The sequence below is a fragment of the Frieseomelitta varia genome, unplaced genomic scaffold, assembly GCF_011392965.1.
Source record: "Frieseomelitta varia isolate USP_RPSP 00005682 unplaced genomic scaffold, Fvar_1.2 scaffold_182, whole genome shotgun sequence".
Taxonomy (NCBI): domain Eukaryota; kingdom Metazoa; phylum Arthropoda; class Insecta; order Hymenoptera; family Apidae; genus Frieseomelitta; species Frieseomelitta varia.
The window spans coordinates 1,104,393-1,119,541 of NW_025109550.1; the positions used below are offsets into that span (position 1 = coordinate 1,104,393).

Below are 15,149 nucleotides of genomic sequence, written 5' to 3' on the forward strand. Positions count from 1 at the left end.
AAAAAAAAAAAAAAGAAAAAGAAAAAAAGGAAATACAAGAACTCGGTCGAGCAAAGGGTTGAACTTCAGGGATGAAAGGACAATGGCAGGAAGTCAGCCGAGGGATCGGCGAGATGAAAAGAGAAACGAGAAAAACTCTCATAAAGGAATAAACGTCACACGGGACTCGAGTTTAATGGCGCGTAAACGTTCGACGTGCCTCTGGACGTGCACGTGGTGTGTCGCAGGACGAGTCGAGACGATGACAGGAGGGGTTCTCTCCCTTTTCCTCACCCCTTCCTCCTCTTTCGTTGCCCCTTTCTCGCGTTCTCGTTGCACCAGCTGGAAAGCACCGTCTCTCTGTCGTTTGCTCGGTAAGCGGATATTTGGAGCAGGTCGACTTCATTAACGAACGAGTGCCGAGCAAATATTGACTCCTCTCGTGGAAACTAGGGTACGAGGTGTGCGCGTGTGTACATAGACGGAGCGAGCCGCTCCTCCTCGGAGCGCTTTACCTTTGTGCAACATCCGCCGGGGACCAATGAGACGTCGATGGCCAGATTATGGAGTCGGTCTTGTTGCTCCTCTCGCGGCGCGCACCGCTTCGGGGTATTTTTGCATATCAATGCAAGCGGGAACGCTCCTTGGCTGGTAGTTCGCGCGTTATCTGATGCTTCGTGCCACGGTGATAAGCGTCTCCTTGCCCCGACCTGCTGCACCGGGAAGATGCTGCTCCGAGCACCGGCGACCGGCATCCTTTGCCATGGGAAGAAATTTCACGGAAGGTGGAGCGATCGTTTCCGTAAATACCCTCGCATCGGTTGTACCGTGTATATGAATATTAATGCCGGGGAATTCTGCCAGCATTCTTGGGGAATTCCTATTGTCTCGCTAACGTACAACCAAGTTTCTACCATTAGAAACACTTTGAATTGGGGGAAATTTTTAAATACGAAGACGTCACACAAAATGGCCACAATTGGCAATTTTCGTTAGATATTTTCTAGATACTCGAACGATTCTTCGTAAAATACACAAATAAAAGCTTGTGTATAACATGTTTATAATTATTGTGAAGATTTTCTGTTCCCTCTCCGATGGAAATTTTATGCTAGGAAGCTTGAAGGTTAGCGAAATAACAATCTATTCAGATTCAACAACTGATCTGAGATAACTTTATCAACTTGTAACTTATTTAAATTCAAGTTGAACTTTTAACAACTCAGTTTCTGAATCGTTTCTTTTTCTTCATCCCGAAGAGAGACTTGGCGAGACAGTTTAGGGCAAGAAGATGGATTCTTGGCAAAAGACGAGAACACAGCCTTGGCACGAATCGGGGGATCGGTGCTCGTGGGATAGAATCGATATCGATACCGTGCACGCGCGCGCGTCCAGATCCTTTGTAAAATCAATAGGCTCGGCTACTTAAATGGTACCGTTCGCTGGTTATAGTCACCAGTCGGTTACCGGCCACGGATACGGTTACGAGAAGGCTGAGTCGATGCGCTCTGTGATTTACTGTTAATCGCGAGACCACTGTTAATCAACGTCGGGCTGCGTGCACGCCGCGGCTCGAATATTCCTCACGCGGTTGCGCATCGATGGAAACAACACGTCCCGATATTAGCTCCGCGCCCCGTTTTTGCACCGCTTAACCTTTCATCCTTCACGTCTCTCTGTTTTTCTCAACAAGAGAGAGAGAAAGAGAAAGATATCCGCTCGCTTACGAGCCCGAAAGCTTCGCGAGCATTCTCACGCGTTCCGCTCGCTGTTTCTGGCCGCCTTGAAATGGAATTATGACCGACGCAGGATTGTGTTTCGATTTCGTTGCATCGAGCGTTCCGGTGCGGCTATCAAATGTCAGGGCTCGAAATGTTTTTTTTTTTTTTTTCGAATTTCAATTACCGACGCATACACATATTACGTGCGTTACACGTGTTACATGTGGACGAAACACTTTGACATTTCGTTGACACCGCGAATTGCCAAATTTGAAAAAAATTGATCGATTTGGAAAAAATGTGCTGTTTAACGATAAAAATTACTTTAATTTACTTTAAAGCTAAAGGTGGCTCCGATCGAATGTTAATACTACCCTTGGCGAAAAGTTTTCAATCAAACGTAAGTATTATGATAGAAATTGAAACTTCCAATTCTATATTTCAAACAAGTAGAACGACGTTCTGTACCTGAAAGATTTCACCGTTTTCAAATGCGTTTGACCACCTTGTGTTTGATCGAGAAAACTTTCTGCCAAAGTATAATACTTGACTGTCTACGTACTTTGTATGCCTCCTCAACAATTTCCAGATTCGCTTCAAACTTTACCAACGTAATCACGATAATTACAGTCTCATTACAGTGCTAATGAAATCTCTGAGATGTTTTATGTAACGTTGAAACGCTTCCACGAGAAGTGAGTAATTCGCTTTTGGCGGAGTAATGTGAATTCGTGGACGGAGACGAGTTGAGCCTGACGTTCCTTTTTTTCTAGGTAATAATAAGGAAGATTGATAGAGAGGGATGTTTCGTGGCTTAAAATGAAATTATAACGCAATATTGTTGGACCGTGGTCAAGGAGGATGAGCATCGTGCAACCTTTAGGTGACATAATATATTGCAATGCAATCTTTAGGTGACATAATATATTGCAGCTTTTAGCACGCTGTTCGTCAGGTGTATCGCGGTTTTATATCATCAGCCGTAATATAAATAATCGGTTACACAACCGTTTCTTCTACTCCTATCGTCTTATTTTCGACGCATCATTCGCCAGCGAGATGTCTTCTGGCAATAAAGCAGCCATATCTCTCTTTGCTTTCGAAAGATGGATTTGCGTGCCTAGATTGCTACGCAAATCCGTAGCGTGAATATTCAAGTTTCTCGCGACGCAATTAACGCGTTGGAAACAATGTTTGTGTCGATAAAATTGACACAACGGATGGTATGTGAGAAAATGCATAATGCAAGGAACATGTAAATACTCGAAGATTCTTCTTTTTCATAAATTTATGAAAAATTATACATAGTACACAAACTGAAAGAAGAAAAATCTTTCCTTATCTCATCCTTAGCATTTCAAACGCATTTCTCGCAGGTTGCTCGATAATCGCTCCAACTTCATCAGTCGCAAGAAAAACGATAGCTCGCGATAGCCGCGAGAGAGAGAGAGAGAGAGAGAGAGAAAAAAAAATACTTCCAATCGTTCAAGACAACGTGTAGGGAAGGCGAACGACTTCCGGCGAAGCGATTCGAAAATCTCTGGACGAGCGAGTAGGTCATTGTCGTGGCGCGAGATGACGAAGAGAAAAGAAAAAGAAAAGGCGAGACACGTAGTGGTCTCTGTTGGTTTCTCCGCGGCGAGGGAGAGGAAAAGAGGAGGACGGTCTCGGCTCATCAGCAAGCGGGATGAAAGAAAGAGCGGGCGTCAAGCAACTGCGTCGAGAAAAAACTCGGAGACCTTAACGAACCAGCGAGTCGACTCTTCTTTTTCTCTGTCTGTCGATCTCTCTTCCCTCCGTGTCGAAGCTTCGCGGCGTTTCTCCGTTTCTTCTTTCTTCGTCGTTTCATCTCGCGAAGAGACTGCTGCCCCCGTTCGCGGGGCGCCAGCTCCATTCCTTTGGAAGAACAATCGCGGTGGGGGCGGGTAGGGGACGATTAGAAGCGGCTCGCGTCACGGCTCGACTCTAATTACCCTCCCTTTGAATTCTCGTTAAAACCAGCTGTCGGCAAAAAACGCGTCTTCCCGGACGATTAACCACCCATGGTTATTGCGTTACGATGCCCACCTCGCCACGACCTCTTCGTTTCTTCTTATCGAGTCGCCTCCGGTGGAACATTCATTCGTGAATGAATCGCGGTTGGAAAAAGAAGAAAATTTTCGGACGCGAGACTCCATCCGAGTATAATCGTTTCTTGGAGGAAGCTGAACGAACAATCGTCTCGAATTGGAAGCAGCGCGACGTCCCCGTTGAATTTCAAAAGGCCTAGTCACAATTATGTGATTAAACCTTTTGCAGCCGGCATATTAGAAAACGCTCGGTTCGGACGTGTTTCGCAAGGTCTCGTGCGTCGACCGAACGATTTGAGACCGGCCATCTTTGGCCGAGATGAACGCCAAGTGCCGCGACATTAAAGCTAGCCAGGTGCGTTCGAGGCCCCTCATAGGTTGTGTTCCCTTATCGGTTCGCCGATGGTCTAATTTTATTCCAGTTTTGCCCTGGCGATCGAGCATCGCTTGCCGGTGTGACTCTTGCCGATAGATAGCGCTGATTTATGAACGCCATAGTTCACTGGTGATCAAACTCGGTTGTCGTTACTGACAACGGATCTTGCTATAGAAAAAAAAAAAAGAAGAACAAAATAGAAGGAGATAGGTTCCGACAGAAAGACTGCTAATGGCGCTCCGTTATTAATAGAAGTGACAACGAACGGGTGCAACGAAAATGCGACGGCGCACGCTGCTAAAGGGAATATAAACTGTACTCGAAGCGGAGTCAAAGATCACGTCGAACGAAACAATGCGGGAATGAAGACAGGCACGATGAGAACGCGAACGAAATCGATCGTCGTGTGTGGAGGATGCCTGAAGCATTAGCGCAACGTTGAACCGTGTCAGGGGCGATAATGGTCGTAAAGAAAGCGGCTCCGCCGAGCCAGGGAGAATAATTTTTCAAGCTCTCCTCTTCCCGGTAATCCAAATAGCATTCGAACATCCGTAAGATATTGTGGGAGGAATAAAAATCGAAGCGAACGTGGAGAACCGGTTCGTCATCCCTCTCTCTCTTTCTCTCTTTTCTCCTTACCCCGTTCTTCCCTCTCGTCTGTTCGCTCTTCCACAACCACCTACTCCTTCTCTTCCTCCTCTTCCTCCTCCCCCATGCTTGGTATACAAGTCTCATCGTCTCTTTATCTCGCCAAGGATCAGCCGTGCTAACTGACTGACTGACTGACTGACTGACTGACTGACTGACTGACTGACTGACACGACGCACCGCTTTATCCTTCGAATAATATAATTTCTATATTATTGCAGATGAACCAAGTGTGTAAAGTTTGCGGGGAACCAGCGGCCGGTTTTCATTTCGGGGCGTTCACTTGCGAAGGCTGCAAGGTAAGCGATCTACTTAATCATTGTCTGAGCTTCTCATTGTATCGCCTGTTATCGGTTTACGTCGATTGGAAAGCTTACGTACTGTACGTATTTTACTCGCGGACGTTTCGTAGAAAAGAAAGTGAAAACTACATTAATTGGTTAAAAACTTTGGAATTGTAACAGAACTCTGACCGAAACTTAGTTCTACAGACACAGATATATCGCAGCGGGGATTACCAGTGCTATATCTATAGCATGAACTTTCGATATTCCACTCTGTCGAATTTATTATTCCATTATTCCCGATACATGTGGCCGTATGTCAATTTTACTTTGATTCACTTATTTTGATTCACATCGGATTTTCACGCAGTAGAAAAACACGCGTATTCGAGGGCAAATTGGCGCGGCGCGCGACCTCTTCGCCCGCTCGTTGGAAATCACCGATGCGAACGACGATCAAACCGAACAGCAGTCGCGCACGGTATCGACTCGAGTCGCGCCTCATCGCGTTCACTCCGATTTAAAAAGGCGGGAAGCTTAATAAGCCGTGTCGAATCGCGACAGAGTACAACAGACACGTACGCGTCGGACTATCGGCGAGGAAGGTGAGAAAGTCCCATTCCGATGGACGTGAAAAAAGAAACGAAAAAACGCTCGCCCGGCTCGAATCCGTAAGTGGACGGGAGAATCGAGCGCGACTAATCGATTATCTCAGATCGTCCTCCTTCGAGGATGGTTTCGTGGCCAATTGTCTTAGAAATCGTGACACATGGCGAGGACGATTTCCTCTTGCGTGCCATACGGTGGTGGACGATCCAACTCTCTCTCTCTTCTATCGATTCTAATATTTTTAATCGATATGCCTGCGGCAGACTCTGCGTCTTTCGAACTCCTGTTTACGAGAACGGGAAAATTTCGAAATATTTGCCGCAGGTGGGAAAATAACGGGCAACGAAACGCGGGGGAATAAATTCGCGAGAAACTTGGAGAGCTGGTGACAGGTCAATTTGAGGAAGATTTATCCGCGAATCTCGCCGTATTTCGCGACTCTCGGCAAGCGTGAACCCGTCTCGAGTTTCGCTCAATATGCAAATGCCCCGCGCGAGCGAGGAGCGTTTTATTTTCAATAAATAATTTTCCCGCGGGGAAAAGTCTCGTTGATCGAAGCCTGTAAGAACGTATCGTAACACGAGGAAAAGTCGATGCAGTTTTGCACAGATTTCACGTAACTTGTAAGAAAAGTTTCCAGCGACCACTGTATATATTACGTCACGTTTCGCGACGGATTTCATTTCGTTAATTAATATCCCGTAACATCTAGTTAATTAATATCCCGTACATATATGCCAGTAACCCCAGGCTACGTGATGTAAGTGAATAATCTTACGAAAATGCACGCCAGCATGATCGAAGACACACTTCGCTCTATTTGATCGAGAGTCCTCTTTTTCCTCTCGTTGATGAAGTATCTGTTATTCGCTAAAAATGACGACCTCGCGGGGACGAAGTGCAGGCAGGTTGAACAGTCAGATAGGAATAGCGGGAAATGGTAGTAGCAAAGCGGGTACCGCGCTTTCATCGCGATGTCCTTCGACGTTCCCGTGGCGCGGCGGCAGCGATCGATAAGGACCGCAAATAATATTCAATCGGCGGATTCCTCGGGCGCACGTGCGCGCGGGAACTCGTACGTACGAGTGGAATCGAACGACAGGACGAAGCCAGTAGGAATCTTTCTCTCGTTAGTCCGCGAAGTTCTCTCCCCGAAGGGTGTTGATCCTTGCTCTTCCCGTCTCTCTTTCTCTGCCTGGCTCCTCTCTGCTCCCTTCTGTGTCTACCGGTGCCACTAATGTGGTGCACCATCGTGGAATATCGGTACCGCATACTAAGTGACCCATCCGATAGTAATTGGACCTCATTAAGGCAACCACGGGCCACGGGCTGTCTCTGTTTTCTGCGGCGTGCGTTCAGTTTCCCGGAGACCGAGCCACTAGATAACGCGTTTTAGGTAAATTAGACTTTCTCTCCTTCTCTCTCTCTCTCTCTCTCTCTCTCTCTCTTTCTCTTTGCCCGTGGGATCTTTCTAGGATCGGGGAAGCCAGCCTCGATCGGGGAAAATACGGCTTGTGGTACACGTGATACGGATTTATGTGTGGATACCTATCGGTGGCTTTGAAAGCCTCCTTGTCCGCAATCGGCATTTTCTCCTCGCTCGACCTGTTGCGCGCTCTGATCCCTCCTGCCCCTCACGGTTTTCTCGCCCGAGTTCTACGCTCGACACCTGCGAGATAACGCGAGGCGACGCTTACATGTTTATTAGCGGTTGCCTCTGGCAGAGTGTTGTCTCGAGTTTTGGGCGTGGTTTTCTCGACACAGGTTCCCTTTACGCAATTGTCATTTGGTTACCTCCGCTTTATTAGTATCTTCCATCAGCGTGTACACTCAAAGAAATTTCGTCACTTTTGAATATATATCGCTCGGACACCTTACTTATGGGATGAGAGAAAACACATTGACCTTATCCCCTGAATCACAATGGATGAACGTACCACTTTCTTGACGCTTCTCGCAACAGAGAAACAACGAACCACGTGTTACGACCTCGTTCTCTGCTGAACATCATTTTCCCGGTTGCTTCGAACCGATCCAGGTTCCCGTTAGCACGACAAATCACCGTTCTCGCTGCGTTTCTGGGATCCCTTTCCCACCCCTGTTCCGGCATCGATCAAGCCAACGTTCCCCCGGAGCGAAGCGACCGGGTCTCGATCGTGAAAATTTCTCGTTACCGATTGAATGTTTAATTAATGTTCGTGGATCGCCACCGCGGCCTCGTATCGCATGAGAAACGATGCACCAGCTCGGCAAATTAATATTATCATCGATGACCGTGTAAATACACGTGTGGCAGCCACGGATCTGCGAATCGCTTGCTCGCGCCAGGTTCTCGATGTTATCGCATCGAGTCCTGATATTGAGAACCGACGTCAGAGTCCAGAGGTGAGAATCAAAAGCGAATAAATAAATGCGCTGGCAACGCATCATGGTCTTTCGTTCACATCCACGTGACGACCTTTCAGTTTTTCTTTGCCTATGTGGCGTTGAATATCTCAGTCAGAATGACAATTGTTGATCGAACGAAGCTTTCAGATTTTTATTACACGCAGGTTTTAAATATATTGTAGAGATTTTATGTGTTATATTTCTGAAGCACTAGAATAGTATTCCTCGTTTTCTCTCAGCTTAATTTTTGTCGACGGTTTCAAAGTAACCGTCGTGTCTAATAATTTTTCGATTCCCGATCTCGTTACACATGCGATATTCTTCAGCGTTCGATAATATTTTCTAGCGAATCATGAAAAAAGAAAAAAAAGAAAAATAGAAAAAGAAGTTTTGAGAAGGAACGCAGGTAGGTACAACTTCACGCGTTCACAAAGAATTCTGCTTTTCCATTTATAGTTCAGTGAAAGGAGAAAAAAATGAGGGTCAACTTTGACATTGTCGGCGCGAGCGTCGACAAATCGCACATGATCTATCTACACTTTTTATTTGCGTTCCGTTTCGACACAGAACCTCGTACGTTGCCTTAGAAACCATAAAAAAAAAAAGAGAAATTCTCCATTCTCACGAAGCCTAGAGGCGTCGATCGAGAAGAATCTGTGAGAGGAACGAGAGAGAGGAAGAGAGATGGAGTTTGAGAAATATTTGAAATAATCTACCGAGACGCACATTACGGGAGCGAACGAGGAAACGGGGGACACTCATTAGCATACTAACGACTGCCTCGAATTCTTGGTGCTACATCGAAGAACAGCTTCTCTCTTTCTCTCTCTCTCTTTCTCTCTCGTTCCTTTCGCTTCTTCCATTTTTGGTGGGATCATGTTGTCCGGACGACGTATGATCCAGTCTTCGGCTTCGACTGACTGATCGCCCGTCCAAATCCAAAGTCGAATATTTTTAATAAAATCTAGTAATCTCGATGCTTCCCTTGCGAAGGAAACTTCTTCTCTGCAAAGAGTAATTTTCTAAAGATTATTCTTCTCTACAAAATTATATCAAGGATCACTTTGCTTGGAATTTAAAGAATTGGGATTTCTTCTTTTGTCTTCTTTCACAAACTCGGTGCTTTTCATCCTCTTTGCTCGCTCGGTGTTTCATAGTTCTTTTTTACTGTTACTGTCCATGACATCTCTTTCTTCGTTGTCCATTGTAGGAATTTCGCGAAGAACAAATAGAATTTGAAAGCCTGAACCTCTGTTGAACAAATCGGTTGAAAGAAGAAAACTATTACTTTTCTGATCCATTTCCGCGACAATTCGCTGCTTTAGCACGGCTAAAAAGAAAAATCCGCCAGAAAAAGGAACGAAAAATTATTATTTCTCTGATCCATGTTCACCAATCCTCCGTTTCGTCGCGCGCGTTTCACATTCGCGTTCGAATTCCACGACAATTCGCTGTCGAGGGAAATTCAGGCAGCGACCAAGTTGGCCAGTGGAAGACCAGTTCGGTCGTAGCGGCAAAAGAAGAGCGCGTGTCACTCGTATGAATATTAACGCACGGTGACCCGGCATCCATCTTCCTTCGCTGAAGCGATCTGCAAGGCTCGACACGCTTGTTAGCGTGCGGTCGCAGCCGAACTCGTGGAGGCGAATTCGGGGATTCGTGGCGCGTTCTCATGCAAATCAGCCTCGGGGACCATTGTTTCCCGCGGCGGCGATTATGCGACGAAATTTCTCGCTGCGTGGCCCCTGCGTCGAAACGCGTACGCGTGATTCACGTTTCGGGCCGCCGAGGCTCGTTATTCATCGCGCGACAATGGAAACGAAACGAAACGGAACGCGACAGATCGAGGACACCGCGGTCGATTTCGTGGCGAAATCGCTTTCCACGTCGAGCTGTGGTCGATCCTTCTCCTTCCTTCGAGGCGGATCCCTCGGCGGACAGTTCGCTCCTTTGAGCGAGGAATTCGAACCACTTCCGCTGGAAGTACCTGAGAAAGCACTTAGCGCCTGGAAGCGTCCGGTTTTCCGGACTGCGAGAGAGCCAGGCGGCGCGCTTTATGCGTTTATTGCAGAGAACGGGCGATTAGGTTGTTGCAAGTCGTCGGAACACTGCCTTCGGGTTCTAAACCATTAAAGGCCAACGTTTGTTGTTAACGCAACGCTTCGGTTGCGATTTCCTTTTTTAGGTTAGGACTGATCTCTGCTCTTCGACTGTGTTCCGTTGCCGCCAAACAATAGAGAATTTCGATCTTTTCAATAATTCAGAAACGATAACATACTCTAAACTGCTAAAGGCAGACGGGAGGCTACCATACGGACACAAATATAATTGGGTGACCCTACTGAGGGGGACAACAAACGAATTGGGCCTCGGAAATATGTGGGAACAGCAGAACAATTCGGGACAACATACTAATTGAGACTTATCTTATCAACAGAACGTTCCTGGAGGATTGTCGCAGAGTTGGAAATTCAACCTACAACCCATTATATAGGGAAATTGCAAGTCTAGAGATCCGGGAACCAGAAAAATACCTAACCATGTCACTACCTGTGACCATTATAAAAGTAATCACTCCAACTAAGATTGTCAGTCGACGAAACGAAATATTCAAAGGGTTCTGGTACAAAATCACGGAAAATGTAACCTGCACAGTCTTGCAAACTTACAAATGTATGAATCACTTCAACATTACATATATGAATGTCCCCAGTATTCGAACATTAGGCACCACTACCTTGAGAGTGCACCTTTCCCTAGGATCCTAGTCATTTCTAATGCAAAGAAGAAGCAAAAAAATTATACTATATATTGTATTCTTTACTAAAATTACGTTCGTTTCTAATCTGCGAGTGAGCAACAACCCTAGTTGCGGACTCCAATGACCCAGCCCCACTCACAAATCTAAACTAGAGACCAAAGATCCACCGTGCAATTACACATTAGATGTCTAGCATGTATTGTGAGTCATATGTATGGAGTTTGGCCGTGAAAAATCTCACGGCCACTTGTAATAGGATATTCCTGTATACAAGTAAATAAATAAATAAATAAATAAATAAATAAATAGAATGTCGATCATCTTTGTTCGAAATCGTTCGAATCAAGAATTCGTAACTAATTTTCTTCTAATTTTTGGCTATTGACCTTTTGGAATAAATTTATTTAGATGCTCTTAGTAGCACGCGAGATTTCGCAAACGCTGTTTCGTCGACGATACAATTGCAATGGGGCACTGGTAACGTCGAAAGTCCCGCGTTCCAGCTCTTTGCGTAACCGGTCGGCCTGGTCGCGGAATCGTTACGATTTGCGACGAACGCGCATTGAACGAAAGGAGAGGCCGATTCTCACCGGTGGCACGTGACGGTTCTATTCCAGTCGATGTATTCCGTCTTCACTCGACTGGACACTCCCAGTCCAGCGACAAAGCAACAAACTCCAAACAGGAAATCGGAGAAGGAAACGGAGGAAAAAAATCAGCGAACCGGTCGGGTCGTCGATTAATCTATCGCGATAGGGAAACGTCAATCGTAGCGGAGTTGCGAAATTCATTCCTGTGAGTCTGTAGAAACGAGGATCTTACCAGTGGAATTAGTGTGGTGTAGGAAAACGATTTTCAACTTGACGGAGAAAGATTGTACCAAAGTCGTCTATTTTTAATATTAAGTACCAAATATTCTCAATTTTTAATATTAAGTAGGTACGGACTTTCGCCATCTGCAACATAGAATGTTAAATATTCTCGATTGTACAGATGCATCTTTTCAACCAGCAAGTAGTTATCGAAACTTTTGGACTTGAGCAAATTTTGTTTGAAAGATAAAAAGTATCAAATTTATAATAACGAGCCAGTTCGACTAGTTTGTTAATTTTATTCGAGAGACGACCAAGGAAAAGTAGTTTCATCTCGGATCCAAATCAAATAAATCATTCGCAAGTGATCGTTCACTCGAGCGAAATAAAATAACAAATAATCCCAAGTGGAAAGCGAAACTTACACAATAGATGTAGAAACTATTTGAGAAAATTATTCGTAGAAACGAATACAAACTATAGAGTGGAATGAAAAGTTATTTTATTTAGTAACCATAGAATCGAATTTGAAGGAAAAAGCATTTACTTGGTCAAAGATTGAACTAATTAGTAAATATTATATTTCGAGGTAACTCGAGGTCGAGTCAAGTAAGATGATGTATTAATTAATAATCAATTTCATCGATATTCATCAAAATGAAAACAGCAGACGAACAGTTTTCTTCCCTGCGGTCGAATGAAAATTGAAATGGAAATCGAGCGTCTCCTCCAACGTTTTCACTCGTACCGACGAAGAAGCGCGTTCTCTTTTGCGGGAACACGCTCCCCACGTGTGTTGCATAAAGCGTTCTGGTAATCTACTTCTACGTGACGTAACATACGTACGCGAGCAACGTGCGCGAAGTACTATTCAGATCCGATTCCATCTACCGTGGATTTTTCGTTTTCTTTCTTTTCCTTCTTCTTCTTTTTCTGTATTTTTGCTTTTTCTTTTTTCTTCTGCGAAAGAATCCTGCGCGCGCGCACGGCATTGTTGCATAAGGCGAGCCTCGATCTTTTCTGGCCGATGGTTATGAATGGGAAATTTGATCTAAGAACGCTCCGCTTGATGGTGATAAATCTTTCGGTTATTGAAAATACAAAAGGCAACTGGCTGGCAGGGAACGTTGAATTTATGAATATATTCAATTACGCGATGCTTGATTTATGACGCGTGCGTGTTGTCTTAACAGTGCCACTTTTTGCGCCGGCCTCGTTCAGCTAACAGTATGTGTTTTCTGTAATCGGTTTTAATCAAAGTGAGAAAAACCAGATGAACGCGGCCCGGGCAAGAAACAAATCTCAACCCGCCGAACCTCGCAGCAAACCAGACGATTACCTACTCAAGTACTCGCGAGCGAACTAAGTTCACCGACCGATAATGTCGAAATTAATTGAAATGCATAAATTCAATGAACAGTCAATCGTGGTGGCTGCGTGGTGGCGATGATCGATCGTCGTTAACTCTCTCGTTGCTGCTTTAACGGTGGTGTTCCTCGAGATTTACGAACAAAAAAGAATACATATATATATATTTGTCGAACGAGTACCGTACGAAAAGCAAATGAACTCTATAATACATTGACGTTTCTTTCTTCGATTGGCTACGATCGAGAAACAATTTCGATGTTAATGAATGATAATTCCTGCCGAACCATGAATAACTGATGAGCAAAAAATCGCGACCAACGGGATTAACCCGGCCAACTTCGTTCCTCCTGCTACTTCGGGTGGCACCCAAGAGATTTATGTGAAATTCTGGCGAGAATCTCCTTGTTTTTCTTGTCGGAACGTTTCATTGGGAATATTGAGAGGAGAAGTTGCTTAAAAAATCTCTCTCCTCGTATTTTATTGCACGCCGTGTTGTGCGTTTAGTGCCGTACGCGCGAGATCGGGTGAGAAAGAATCGAGTCAGAGAGTCGGCAAAAGTCCGCGTAAATAACAGGCGAAACGATAGAAAATTATCTTGGCGCGTCGTGTTCGCGTTAGTTCAGCGGCTCGTACACCTGGACAGATTCATAAAGGTCGCTGCGGTTCGTTCGTTCCATTATGGTGGATCGCGCGGAGGTGCCTGTTTATCAAGAGGATCTATTTGCAGCGGCGGTATTTAAATGGCCGGCAATTAGGCGACGTAATAGCGGCAGTTAAGAAGCGCGATGCGCGAACGTGGAGTCTTGCCTAGCGGCTACGAGGAGGAGGAGGAGGAGGAGGAGGAGGAGGAGGAGAAGCAGGAAACCGCGGAAAAGTTGCGACCATGGAGGCGGAAGAGTCCTCGGATTCTCCGCGTGTGTTAACACGCGCGCGCCACCTTACCGCCACTTGGCCGCCAAGTGTTCGTTTTATGAGGGAGCTAATTGTACCGCGAGATTCGCTCCGTAATCGAGTTTACGGCGTTGCTGAGGACGCGATGAAACTGGAATGGTCAGTTATCATCAATTCTCGCCGATTTCATTTCGTTGGAAATCCCCTTATTCTCGCTCGTAGATTTTGTAGAACGACTGCCGGAATGGCCACGGTTTTTCTCCTGAAAAAAAATGATAATGGTTGCGTGATAATTCGCACTGTATGTACAGTGGATGCTGTTCACTGATTCGAGCCGCGAGTCGCGAGAAAACAAATCATGGGGTTTTGAATCTCCCGGGCCTCATTGGCCAACAAAAATATGTCCAGGACCCCCATTTTTTTTTTTTTTTTTTTTTTATCAGTTCAACGTAACCTGTATTATATACGAGGATATTGAAACAACTTTTGTATAGTGCAATAATACGTTGATTAGAAAAGTATGCAAATTTTTAACGAGAACGTCGAGCTCTCTCAGATGCTAAAGTGAGAAAACCAGTTTAATAAATCAATGTTTGGTTTAATACAGGCAGTGACAATGTAAATATTTCGACAAGAATATTTTCAAGATGCTCGTCTAAAATTTCCGTTCTTATTGAAAAAATATATGCTCATAAATATAAGGAACCTGAAGGAACATCACACGACACACCAAATTACATCAAATCTGCTGGTTGGCCCAAGAAAAGGCCAGTTGTAGATGTACTGTTATTAAATTAAAAAAAAAAACCAAAAAAAAAAAAAAAAATATAAGGAACATCACGACCATTAATGGTTAAAATTATTCAAGTAATAAAATACTTATTCGATTATTCCAATTTTGGTTATACAGCGTGGGCTGCGGGTCGAACACGCCTGTTCCAAATAAGTTGAATCGTCGGATCCTCGGTTCTTTCGAGCTGACATTTTTATAAGATTAATTTATTCCGCAAAGCAAGATAAATAAGTGTAATTCTGCCAGTTAGAAAATTACCCACTTGCGCAATGAAAATTCCAATTTTGCAACGTGTCCCGTATTAGGCTGTGGTCGTAAATGTCGATCGGAAGCGAACAGGGGAACTCGAGACAAGCAAAGTAAAAGCCAAAAAACGAAAGCAAAGTAGTAAGTAAGCACGACGGGGCGAAAACCGCGAATCACGGCGTGTCGCTCGTATAAAGTGGC

The 15,149-nt window shown here is 44.9% G+C and overlaps 1 protein-coding gene across 2 annotated transcripts in view; it reads left to right on the forward strand.

The window, feature by feature from the left end:
- The window catches only part of LOC122538874 (zygotic gap protein knirps-like), a 38,406-nt gene that overhangs the window by 8,080 nt on the left and 15,177 nt on the right, over positions 1 to 15,149 (forward strand). Inside the window, exon 2 of one of the 2 annotated variants that reach the window (XM_043673350.1) lies at positions 5,015 to 5,092. The exons of the other annotated variant lie outside the window; for it this stretch is intronic. Within the exon in view, the coding sequence (XP_043529285.1) occupies positions 5,015 to 5,092 (78 nt within the window). The remainder of the gene's footprint in view (positions 1 to 5,014; positions 5,093 to 15,149) is intronic. 2 annotated transcript variants of the gene reach the window in all.